Consider the following 13,162-nt stretch of genomic DNA (forward strand, 5'->3'; position numbering starts at 1 on the left):
GGTGAACCAATCTCAAATGACTAGTCTGGCCAAATTCAATTTCTATTTCTTTTTTAAAGAGAGAGAGAGAGAGAGATTTCTACAAGAAATATCTTTAATGACTCAGTGAACAAATCTACACCTTTCAAGTCAGTTTTGCCTTGTTTTTTCTAATGGGAGGGGAAGAGAAAATATTTTGCAAAATGCTTATGGTATCAGTGTGTGTCATCAGTTACACAGCTCAAACTGCTGGCTACAATGCCCACAACTAGGGCTGGGCGAGATATTGTCCAAAACCAAAATTATGATATTGGTTTCGTAATTTTTGACCTAGCGATATATTGCAAATTGTGATGGGTGGGTGCTTGGCCTGAAAGCGAGATGAGCGCCCCACTCCATAGTCACCTTTGGCTGGACTTAACCATCCAGGGGTCCTTTAGCTTTTACCTTTTTAGGCACTGAAACTACCTTGGTTGCCCTTAGGATGACCTATGTCAAGGGAGAGATGGCAGGGGTATATGACACTGCCGATAGCCAAACGGGGGCATTTTGCGGAGAGATCATGGTTGTGGAGGAAAGGGTTTTAAATTTCTTCTTTTGTGGTGCTGTGCTGGTGAAAATCTCTCCCCCCCCCCCCAATTTCCCAGAGCCTATTATTATAATTTTAAAACAAAGTGTCGCATCCAGGTTTAATTTTGGTAGAGGCAGACAAGCCCTTCCGAGTAGGTGGATCGGTCCAGCCGTCTGTCCCACGATTACCCCTGCACTTTTTCCAGAAGTGAAGGGTGGTTAAACCTATAGCGGGCCAAGGGAAAGTCTAAACATGTCACTTCCCAGTACGTTTACATGCTTCTGGAGCGAAACTGTCACGTTGAATCGCCCTGTGAAATTTTGAAATGCAGCTTGGTGAATGTCTGAGGTTAAAACGCACAACTTGGGAGAGAGCAGTTCATGCAGCAAACCTCCTGTGAGCTTGCGCTCTTGCTAATGAAATATAAAACAACTTGACAGCTGTTGAATTTGTGTCACACCCAGGCTGGGGAAACTGGTAATATCAATCTGTTTCTGTCTGTATCTTCCCCCGCACCTTTTTTTTTTTTTAATATATAATTTTTACTGTAACAGATGTAGTAATGGAGGTGTGCCCATTATTCACTCTGAAACAATGAATTTCCAGTTTAAATGGTAAAAAGCTCTCCTAGTCAAGCCTAAGAGCCCTGCCAATTATTTACAGGAGCAAAAGCCAATTTTCATTCAGCTCACCTTTTGCCATCACTCAAAATCATTAAACACTGACAAGCACAACAGCAATTAATGCTCCCTTCCAGCAGCGATGGTGCCTATTTATATTTCTTAGTCACTTTGCTCGCAGAAATGACCCAAAGCGACTTACAATGCAGTAGAAACGCTGAAACAGCCAACTCTCCCATTAAAAACCTAAAACACACATTTATACGAATCAAAGCCTGCTGTTGGTTGCCACCCTACAGACCTCTTGCAGAGCAGAGAAGGGCCTCAGGTGATGATTGCAGAGTTTGGACGGTTGGTTCTTGTTGGGCGAGGCTGGCGGCGAAGTATGGGGGGCAAAACCTGCCCTTTGAACCGAGCCTGGAAACTATTCGGTAGCCAGTGCGGTCATGCCAGAATTGGAGCTATACGTTTGGGCTACCCTGCGATGGTCGACAGTCCAACTGCTGGACTCTGCAGCAGCTACACTTTCCGAACTCGCTTCAAGGCCAGCCCCATATATTGCAGTGATCCAGCCTAGAGGTTGCCAGAACATAGGCAACAGAAGGCTTTCCCTGTCCAGAGAAGGTCCCAGTAGGGCCACCGGTCAAAGCTGACGGAAGGTGCAGTGATAGCCGGGCCTTTTCACCCTTGTCTTTTATTCCACCTCAGTCTTTTGTTCCACGTTAGTGGAGGAAGTCCATCAATGAGCAAGAGTCCAGTGGCTTGAGTGTAGGGTCGCCCTTGATGGCATTGATAGTCTGTCCCTCCGTTCAGCAGCCGTGTACTTGCACAGTGCTGGTTGCCATAGCCTCACCACCTCCTGGTGAAATGCTCTTCCTTCCTTTATCTGTCGTTTTGCCATGGCTGCTGGTGGTTTTGGCTAGTGAACTGCACTTCTGCTGCTGCTGTGACATCAGCAGCAGCTAGCCAGTCACATGCCTCTGGTTGTCTGCGCTTTCAGAATGCGCTTTCCTGTGTTAGGCTGCGTGCAAAATTGCACCAGTGCCATGCAAACCCCACTAAGACTGGGTGAGCTGCTCTCTGGCTTTCCACCTACCGAGTGAAAAACCTGCTTATTTGTTCCGTACCAAGAAGAAGGAAAGCACGGCATAATAGACATTTGTTTATTATTGCAATTTCAACTAAAGCATGGTGGGCTGCCCTAAAACATTGGCTCAGGATTTCAGCGTTTGATCTAGGGAAGGGTTTGTACCAACACCTGACCAATGAGGAGTTTGTCAGCAAATGGCAGAAAACCATGGCTAGAAAAGCCACCTCTACTGGTCTGTCACACCCCCCTCCCCAACAATATTGCCTGGGTTATGAAGGCGCCCTAAAGATGTTAAAGCAAAGACTATGGGATAATGCACACAGTGACTTGCGATCTCGATCACACGCAGTCTGTAGTCCGCTGGCAGTAGGAGTACAATATGGGCATGTCTCTAAGTTAACATCTTACATTAAAAACCTGACAGTACCAAATTATAGAAGGCTTTTCACCAAAGCCAGACTAAACGTCTTTTCTTCTGCAGTGTTGGATGTCAGGTTGAGAGGAGGTCCCTACCAGGACAGACTTTGCTCGTGTGCTCAAGACACTGATTCCATAAAACATATTTTGCTGCACTGTGCAAAATATGAGCAAGCCAGGGCTGAACTGATATTACCCTTGCTGGTACATTTCCCAGGAAAATCAGAGGCTCACTATGTCAGGTTCCTGTTGGAAGACCGGACAAATGCTAGAACATTAGCAGTGGTAAAGCTTTTATCGGTGGTTGCAAGAACCAATGATCCCTATCTTTTGAACAAAATGCTTGTTTAACCTGGCGGTAACCTGGAGGTAGGCTGTATGAATCGTTGCTTTGTAACGATTTGTTGGGTCTCTGGACCATAATAAAGATTGATTTGATTTGATATTGTTGTTGTTGTCACTGTTATTAATTTTTACTCGTTGCTTCCCTTGCACGCAGGGGCGGAGGAAGGGTGTGTGTGGTGGGGGCAGGCCACCCTGGGTGTCACCACTGGGGGGGGGTGACAAAATGCCAGGCAGCACTCACCACAGGGCCTGTAACGCGCCTGAGCCATGCATCTCTCCTGGGGGTGACGCGGTAGCTTGGGTGCCCACAGGCTCCGCGCAGCCCCAAACGGTCCGCCCGCTGCCTTGCACGTGATGCAACGTACAAACACCATAGAAACGCTAAAGCCATTTACAACAAACAACCAATAAAAACCTTTAAAAAAGCATTTACACAAATAAAAAAGGCAGGTCAGTGTATTCAACTCTCTGTACATTCTGTGATGGTTGACACAGATTTTATACTGCTTTTCATTCAAGTTACAGGATTGGCTTAGGGGCTGGGGAATATTTGTCTTCTGAACTAAAACACGCCCTACAGAACCAGCTAGGCAGAGGACCATCGGAATAAAAGCAGGAGGCTGAGAGTGGATGTCGGTGGTTCCCCACCCTCCTTGTGATGCCCCACTTTTGAATGCCTTCTCAATATTCATCAATTGCAAAAACTGTAGCAGCTCTGATCCCTAGAATATCAGCTAGCGAAGCAAACCTTAAGTTGCCTAAAGCCGTTGCCCGATACTCAATGTGGATGCGGGTTCTTAAGTGGTGGAAAGATCACGTGTGGATTTTGGGTTTCTTTTGGGGGAAATCGCTTAACATTGTGTTGTGTTCTGCTCTCGCAGGCAGGAGGGTCTCAGGTCATCTTCACGAATCCCCTGGAGATTGTCAAGATTCGGCTGCAGGTGGCAGGAGAAATCACCACGGGGCCGAAAGTTAGAGCCCTCACCGTTCTAAAGGACTTGGGGATTTTCGGTCTTTACAAGGTGTATATTTTCTCTCTTTCTGCATTCCACTCGCTCAGATTTGTGTGTGTGTGTGTGTGTGTGTGTGTGTGTGTGTAAATCTTTTCAAATTTGAAAACAATCTCTGCCTGCAGGGTAGCCCCATGGTTGAAAATGGAGAGAAACCCACATTTATATTAGTGGCAGTGGGATGTACAAAAACACTCCCTCGCTTTCTTCCACGGGCTTTTATCCCGAGCCGTAGGGAGTCATGGCTCTGGGGACCCGCTGGCTTCTGGCACAGATCGTTTCAGTGGGAAGAAGTGGTGGGGTGTGTTGTAGAGGGAGAAAAAGTTTCCTCGCCTTTCCCTTTTGTGTTTATTATGGCAGCCCACATAGCCTTAGCATTTATTTCGTGTCTCCGCTATCTCTATTGTTACATTCACAGCGGGCTGCTCTTTTTGTCTTAATCACACGGCGGCGGCGAAACAGTAGTGTAGTTTAGCAGAATTCAGATCTTTAAGAAGTTAAGTGATGGGAATGTCAATAATGAATTCGTTTTGTGAAGGGAGGGGGGAGGAATAAAACCCGCAACCAACCCAGTGAGGCCCATACCGTACGGTACTTTTAGCAGAATGCCAGTAAACAGATCCTTTCCCTGCAGGTCTACTTACTTCCATCATTACAGATCAGAGGTAATGGAGCGGAAGCTATTAGTTTTCTTAAACTCGGAAGACTATTTCTTCCGACACCCTTCATGACAGCAAGAGACTAATACGTAAATTCGGCAGATTCAGGCAGCTGGGCTCCCGAGAAACAGTGTTAATGCCTTTCTTTGTGCACAGAATTTGGGTCTGGAGTGGCAGCTTCCGTCCAGAAGTTAGGACATCAGGAACTGCATAGCTATAGCATTTTCCTAAAGGTGTTTTAATACACGGAGCAAGATTTCACTGCATTTGGGTGGCTGGTATTTTTCCTTGTCACCCTTTCCTTGTAAACCACACACGTGTCTTAAAAGAGGGTGTGAGTGGGTTGCTAAAAATGAATCCCAGATTAATTTGAATTGAGCGAATGGATTTAGGAGGAAGATTATAAATCATTTGGGGATTTAAAGGAGGTGGGGGGCACAAAGACAATGTGCATGGCTTTGATTCCACTGCTACAAGCTGTGCTAATGGACTTGACCGTTAGAATCATAGAATTGTACTGTTGGAAGGGACCACGAGGGTCATCTAGTCCAACCCCCCTGCACTGCAGGAATCTTTTGCCCCATGTGAGACTCGAACCCATGACCCTGAAATTAAGAGTCTCATGATCTACCGATTTTGCTGTCGGCACTGAGCCTGTTCCAGGGGTGGCAGTAGAGAGGTTGCTACATACTGGTGATAGGAGGTATCAGTTGGATCATCACAAGTAGACTCTCCTGCCCATAGAATTCAGAAGGACCATGGCCATAAACGAAGCCCAGAGATGCCTTCTTCCACTGCACACACTGCCACACAACAAAGCATTCTGGCTTTCGACCAAAGTGGTGGTTCTCCTTTTTCAATCTGACGGCTGTGGGTGATTGGTACTTAAAGTCTTTGAGCATCTCCAATAGACCTTGCAGCCAAGGATTCATGCGGTCTGAGCATCGAGTCTTTTCTTGCTCATCCACGTTCAGCTTTCTTCGCTTGCCCGCATTGTAAAGAGCCCTGCACCCTCAGTTGTAATATTTGTTCACGGAGCCACAATAGCATTTTCTCAGCCAAGACGTTCCTGTTCAGACGTGGCAGGTGGAGTGGGAGGGAATGCAAGCATGTCTTTCATTCATTGCATTTCCCCTGCCCTCACTTTCACGAACCCAAGAAAATAAATATATTGAGATATACAAAAATGCATCCAGTACTTAAAATGTTGCAATCTTTTGTTTTAATAATAATGATGATGATAATAATAAATTTATACCCCGCCCATCTGGCTGGGTTTCCCCAGCTACTCTGGGTGGCTTCCAACCAAATATTAAAAACAATACAGCATCAGACATTAAAAACTTCCCTAAACAGGACCAAGTAAAGTAGTTGTTTATTGCCTTGACATCTGCTGGGAGGGCATTCCACAGGGCAGGTGCCACTACCGAGAAGGCCCTTTGCCTGGTTCCCTGTAACCTCACTTCTCGCAGTGAGGGAACTGCCAGAAGGCCCTCGGTGCTGGACCTCAGTGTCCAGGCAGGACGATGGGGGTGGAGATGCTCCTTCAGGTATACAGGACCGAGGCCATTTAGGGCTTTAAAGGTCAGCACCAACACTTTGAATTGTGCTCAGAAACGTTTTGGGACATCCTTGGTGAAGTGCCCGTGATTTGGCATCAGAAACATCCCCGGCAATACTGCAGCGAAAGCGCTCGACTCAAGAGCAATCACCAGTAAAAGCCTAGCAAAGGAAGCACGTTTTTAAATTGGCATTGGAACATAGGCAATTGAGCGCCAGTTGAATCTCAGGAGGGAAGGAATTCCCCAGCCAGGGTGCCACCACCAAAAAGGCCGGATCCCAGGACATAGCATAATGTACCTATACAATGTACCTATACAGAACCACAAGGCTGCCTCAAACCAGTGTTGCTAACATCTCAGGGCTGAGGCTGGGGAGTCGTTCAGATCCCCCCTTTGCGCCTGGATAGTCCCCGAGCCTTGTGTATAGAGGCAGTTTGAATTTATCCTGTGTGTCTATAACTTGTTTGCACTTTCCCCCCCTTATTCACGTGACAGGGTGCCAAAGCATGTTTCCTCCGAGATATTCCCTTTTCTGCAATCTATTTTCCTGTGTACGCTCACTGTAAACTGATGCTTGCAGATGAAAATGGCCACGTGGGAGGATTTAATCTGCTTGCAGCTGGTGCTATCGCAGGTAACATTTTACGGCATGATTTAAAGGCAGCTCCTCTTCTCTCACATACCTCTCCCCCCCTTGCCAAACCTGTCCCCTTTCCTAGCAATCGTTAATATTCATCGGAGCCAAGGATAGGAAGCTAATACACTATTGTATCTAGCTTAATCTAAATTTGATCACTTTTATCCTTGGTGGGAGGTAGTGTAATTTTGATGAGAGCTAATTACATTTGCATAATGTGGATAAACAGCTTAATGCAGCTCAGCAACTTGTAGTCAAATTTGTACTCTTGGCCTCAATAGGGGAGTTGCGATTGTTTCAAAGCTCTCAATGTGGGAGGCTTGGCGTTTAAAATCTCAAGGAAACAGAGAGAGGCGAGTTTATAAAAATTATCTTGTCTGGTTTTCCTTCATTTGGGAAGGAGCTGACATCGTATATAGAACAAGAGTGTGTTTTAGGAGGTTGAAATTCAAAATCATTCTTTTGGGAGAGCCAAAATTCATTTCATCTGCAACTTGTTTGAAGGAGAAGCCATTAAAATAGTTCACATAAGCATTTATTTGAAGCAGAAAGCAATTTTATGGCGCAGTCCTTCTTTCCTGGATCCTTTCTTTCCAGGATCTGTCAGGCCCGTTGCCATTCAGACAGGCATAATGCATGGCGTCCGATCATTGCTGATTATGTGATTTTGTGTATGGGTTATTTACCAGCTTCACGCTTTATGCCAGAGTACATTTCGCCACATGGGTATTTGAAGCCCTAAACAGCTCCACCCCCATCGTTGAGCCCGGACACTGAGGTCCATCTCTGAGGGCCTTTTGGCAGTTCCCTCCCTGTGAGAAGTGAGGTTACAGGGAACCAGGAGAGGGCCTTCTCGGTAGTGGCACCCACCCTGTGGAACGCCCTCCCATCAAATGCCAAGGAAATAAACAACTATCTGACTTTGAGAAGATGTGAAGGCAACCATGTATCGGGAAGTTTTTTAATGTTTGATGTTTTACTGCGTTTCATTTTTTTTCACTTGTTGAAAGATGCCCAGAGCGCCTGGGGCAACCCAGTCAGATGGGCGGCATGTAAACAATAAACTATTATTATAATTATATTGAATGTACTCTGGCATAAAGCGTTAAGCTGCACAAGAGGAAAGAAGCTGCTGCGTTGGCTTTTGGTTTTGTTATAAATGTGACTTCAGCCGTTTTTCGTATTCATATTCTTTGGCGTTAGAAATGTTTCTGCCCATCTCTGTGTTAAACTAAACACTCATTTCTCCTGAAAAGGTGTGCCTGCTGCTTCCTTGGTGACCCCTGCTGATGTCATCAAGACGAGACTGCAAGTGGCGGCTCGCGCTGGTCAGACGACGTACAATGGAGTTGTTGACTGCTTTGGAAAGATACTTCGAGAAGAAGGCCCCGCAGCTTTCTGGAAAGGAGCCGCAGGTAAGGAAAAGAGGTGGGGTGTGTGGGTATGTTTGTAACTTCTGTTTTAATTTAAAGAAGACTAGAGGGTCCCAAGGCTCGCAACCTTTTAAATACCTGCTCAATAAAGCTTGTGCTTATTCTGTTCAACAGCACGAGTGTTCAGATCTTCACCCCAGTTTGGCGTCACTCTAGTGACCTATGAACTTTTGCAGCGCTGGCTCTATGTTGATTTTGGAGGCATGTAAGTACAGTTTACCATCCTCTAAACCAGGCTTCCTCAACCTCGGCCCTCCATATGTTTTTTGGCCTACAACTCCCATGATCCCTAGCTAGCAGGACCAGTGGGCAGGGATGCTGGGAATTGTAGTCTCAAACATCTGGAGGGCTGAGGTTGAGGAAGCCTGCTCTAAACCAAGCGCAGGGAACCTGTGGCCCTTGATACAATGTTCAACTTGCACCTTTCATCAGCCTCAGCTAGCATGAGCAAGGATGATGGAAGATGGGGTCCAACAACATCTGGAGAACTACAGGTTCCCACATCCCTTCTTGGCTGGTGAAAAATGGCCTGGTACATTTAGATTAAATTGTGTTTCTAACTATAAACAGGAAAGTACAGCAACCTAGAATATAATCTTTACTCTTCAACACTCTGGTTTTCATTACTGGTCTTAGTGTAAGGTTGAGGCACTGTGACACAGAACAGGCAGGTGATGTGCTACAAGAAATATAGGGAATCTGTGGCCATCCATATGTTGTCATTGTTGGACTCCAACTCAGCCCCAGCCAGCATAGTCAATGATCAGGGTTGGTGGAGAAGTGTCTGGACCATCCAGCAGTTCCTCAGCTTTTCTCCTTTCAAGCTTAGAATTTCTGCATTTTTAAACTAAGAGTCCACTGGGACGCGGGTGGCGCTGTGGGTTAAGCCACAGAGCCTAGGACTTGCCGATCAGAAGGTCGGCGGTTCGAATCCCCATGACGGGGTGAGCTCCTGTTGCTCAGTCCCTGCTCCTGCCAACCTAGCAGTTCGAAATCACGTCAGAGTGCAAGTAGATAAATAGGTACCGCTCCGGCGGGAAGGTAAATGGCGTTTCCGTGCGCTGCTCTGGTTCACCAGAAGCGGCTTAGTCATGCTGGCCACATGACCTGGAAGCTGTATGCCAGCTCCCTTGGCCAGTAAAGGGAGATGAGTGCTGCAACCCCAGAGTCTGCCACGACTGGACCTAATGGTCAGGGGTCCCTTTACCTTTAAACTAAGAGTCAGAATCCAAGTCAAAGCTTATGGCCAATTTACTGCCCTTGGCTGGTGGTATTCAAGGTATATACGATGAATCCTAGAAGAACCCTGTGGTGTCGGCTGTTAAAAAGATTCAGGCCACCATGCAAAAAGGTGTTTCATGGGGAGAGAAAAAGCCCAGTGAACAACACCTGACCCAGTCCTAGCTATTTCAGATCTGCATATACATTCCCTAGTGAGTGATCTGTTGGATCAGCTCTGAGTACCTGATCTAGATTCATGCCAAGCCATGCTCAACACTGTTAAAAACTGACGAAAAAGATGCATGGATGGGCCGAAATCATGAGTGTAACGCTTCAGGTATGGGCAGGGAACCTGTATGGGCTGGTGGTCCAAATCTTTATTCGCCCGTGGGCTAACTTTGACAGGTGGATGGAGCCATCCTGTCATGGATGCTTTGGCTGAGATTCCTGCATTGCAGGGGTTTGGACTAGATGACCCTTGGTGCCCCTTTCCAGCTCTACGATTCTGTGTCAGGTGACTGGGGTGCGGGTGGTTTCACCTGTCGAATTTGATTTGCAATAGTGTGGTTGCTTCAGCAGTACATTCCCCACAGGGAACATGCTAGCAAAGCAGTACCCAGAGCAGAACTGAAACACCCCCTCCACACTGGTTATGGGGAAATGGCCTTACAGGCCATATTGGACTCCCAGGTAGGTCAGGATTTGCCCCGCAGGTTTCCCACCCCTGCCTTAAAGAAATAGCGTTATGCTGATGTAACCTGAACTCTGCTAATTTTCTCTTTGCCTCCTTACCAGCAAACCCTCCGGCTCAGAACCTACACCCAAGTCTCGAATCTCCGGCCTTCCTCCTGCCAATCCCGACCACATAGGTGGATATCGACTTGCAACAGCTACTTTTGCTGGGATAGAGAACAAATTTGGCCTCTCTCTTCCAAAGTTTAAATCAGGTGCCGTTTCAGCACAGCCCAAAGCAGCCGCTCCCTCCTGAGCCAGATTAAAAAGTAGGGCCATGGACAGAGAGCTACAGCCGTGGCTCTGCTCCTCCAGTCAGCTGCATGATGCTCTAGCTGAATGGAGCACCGACATCGAATCACTCCTTTCTATCCAAAACACAGCTAATCATTTGCACACGGGAGACCGATTCAAGCTTTAAGTTCTATGCGTAGAATAAGTAACTAGGGCTTGGCTTAGCACAGCTTGCACTCCATGTTACTGTACATATTGTACAACTTTGTACAGAGACATTATCATGGCACTGAAATGCAACTGCATTTGTAGAAACAGGTGTTGCGGTTCTAAATAGTTTGAAATGTACAGAATGTTTTGGAAAGTGTTTTATTAAAAATCATGTGACAATAAAATTTATTAAAACCAAGAATGGCAGGGTTCTTTTTGTGTTCTAAGCTAAATTTCTCCGTAGGAAGCAAACGGATTAAGTTATCCTTTTGGACAACCTTGCTATAGTCTGCAAGACAGCAAGAGGTGAAGAAATGCAAAAAGATGAAAATGTTTGCTGGTAAGAAATGGTGCAAACTCCCTCCCCCAGCAACTGGTATTCAGGATACAGGCTTTGGTGGTGGAGGCAGAGCATAGCCATCATGGCTAGGAGCTAGGATAGCCCTCTCCTCCATGAATTTGCCTAATCCTCTTTTAAAACCATTTCATTTGGTGGCCATCGCTGCCTCATGTGGGAGTGAGTTCCACAGTTTTAACTACTGTCATTTCTCCAAGAAGTCCCAACTGCTACACCCTTTCTGCATAGGGGAATCATTCCATCCCCTCAAACATGTTGGTTGCCCCTTTCTGAACCTTTTCCCAAATGTACGATATCCTTTTTGAGGTGAGGCGATCAGAGCCATACACATTACTATAATGCATTTGCACCAGAATGCCTTATAACAGCGTTATGATATGAGTTTTTCTCCCCAGTCTCTTTCCTAGCATGGGATTCGCCTTTCACAGCTGCTGCACACTGAGTCGATGGCTTCATCCAGCTATCGGCTATAACCCCCAAGGTCTCTTTCTGGCCCAACCCCACCAGTTCAGACTCCATGTGACCTTAAGATTTTTTTGCCCCAACACGCACTGCTTTCCACCGGTTTACACTGAATTGTATTTGCCATTTTACCAACCATTCACTCAGTTTGAAGAGGCCATTTGCAGCTCTTCACACGCCCTTTTTTGTTTTAATGACCCTGAACAATTAAGTACCATCAGCAAACCTGGCCCCTGTGACGTTAACATATGAGAGTGCTGGAGGTGAAATAGTTAAACAGGTTACCCAATCAGGACCCAGGGGGGTGGAGTCAGAGGGACTATAAAACCAGCTCTGGGAGGGGCAAAGGGGGAGTTCGTTGGGAGGTTGGTTGGAGTGGGAGTGAATTGAGATAGTCTGTGGGTAGGTTGAGTTAGTGTAGCGAAATAAGCTGAGTCAGGAACAGTTAGGAGCTAGGAAGACAAGTAAAAATCTGAGAGGTGGTTTAGTGAGTGAGAGCAGGTAACGGAAGTTATAGGTCTGGATAGGCACCCCATGATTGTAATTGAGCAATACCGTTTATGGAACCACACGGTTGTTAAACTGCAATAAATAAACAGAAGTTTATGTTCCAATTTAACCCTGACTGGACTCGGTATTGTACCAGGTAGGGCCTGGGTGGTGGCAGTGAGAAATAAAGTGGTGGCACAGGGATCAATAGACGGTGAAACGTCCGGGGACCCTGTGTGATCGCCACAGCCCCTTCACAGCTCACCCCTACCTCTAGATCATTTATGTATAAGTTTAAAAGCACAGGTCCCGATACGAATCCTTGGGGAACGCTACTTTCTGTATCTCTCTGTTCGAGATTAGTAAACTGTCAATTTACTAATATTATCTACTTCCTGCTACTTAACCAACTCCTCATCCACAAAAGGACCTCTCCTTTTATGACATGACTGCTAAGCTCACTCAGGAAGTACCTTGTCAAAAGCTTTTTTAAAGTCCAAGTACACTGTGTCAATCAGATCCCCTCCACCCATGCTTGTTGACAGTCAAAGCACTCTCAACAGGTTAGAGAGACAGGATTTGTCCTAGCAGAAGTCATGCTGGCTCTGCTGCAGCAAGGCTTGTTCCTCTATAAAATAGGAGAAAAAGTAGTGATCATTATTCTCCAGTAATCATACAGCCTTTAGTGTAATGTCACAATAGAAAGATCACCTCTTTGGTAGAATAACCAAGAATTTAATATCAGAATTGGTAATTGGATTTTCTGAGTAGTATTCATCAGTAGAAACAGCATGCTTTTTTACCTATGGGAGTAAAAAGTCAACTAAAAATAATAATCCAGAATCCTTAAAAAATAGCTTCAAGCCTATAGGCAGATATTTCAGAAACAATTAAAAGTGTATATCTTATTGTTGCATAGGAAAGAAACTGATGTGCAAAAAATAAATAATGTGGAACTTTACACTGATCTTATGTGATGGTAAGATAATACCACACCTACTACATAGTCCTAGAGAAAAAATGGACAAGTTGCTTTTGAAAGCATGAATTGCTTCATGTGCACATTCTTTTTGCTTTAGTTTAAAGAACTGTTACATGAGCAATATCAAGTAAACTGAAGAATTACAAAATAA

General features: G+C 45.7%; 1 protein-coding gene across 3 annotated transcripts in view; it reads left to right on the top strand.

The window, feature by feature from the left end:
• Positions 1-10,922, top strand: part of SLC25A12 (solute carrier family 25 member 12) — a 59,135-nt gene extending 48,213 nt beyond the window's left edge. For all 3 annotated transcript variants that reach the window (XM_079978469.1, XM_079978470.1, XM_079978471.1), the window contains exons 14-18: positions 3,904-4,044; positions 6,749-6,887; positions 8,147-8,305; positions 8,438-8,528; positions 10,340-10,922. In XM_079978469.1, the coding sequence (XP_079834595.1) occupies positions 3,904-4,044; positions 6,749-6,887; positions 8,147-8,305; positions 8,438-8,528; positions 10,340-10,532 (723 nt within the window). In that variant the 3' untranslated portion in view covers positions 10,533-10,922. The remainder of the gene's footprint in view (positions 1-3,903; positions 4,045-6,748; positions 6,888-8,146; positions 8,306-8,437; positions 8,529-10,339) is intronic.
• The last annotated feature ends 2,240 nt before the right edge of the window (positions 10,923-13,162 follow it).

The sequence above is a fragment of the Podarcis cretensis genome, assembly GCF_951804945.1.
Source record: "Podarcis cretensis genome assembly, chromosome: 1".
Taxonomy (NCBI): domain Eukaryota; kingdom Metazoa; phylum Chordata; class Lepidosauria; order Squamata; family Lacertidae; genus Podarcis; species Podarcis cretensis.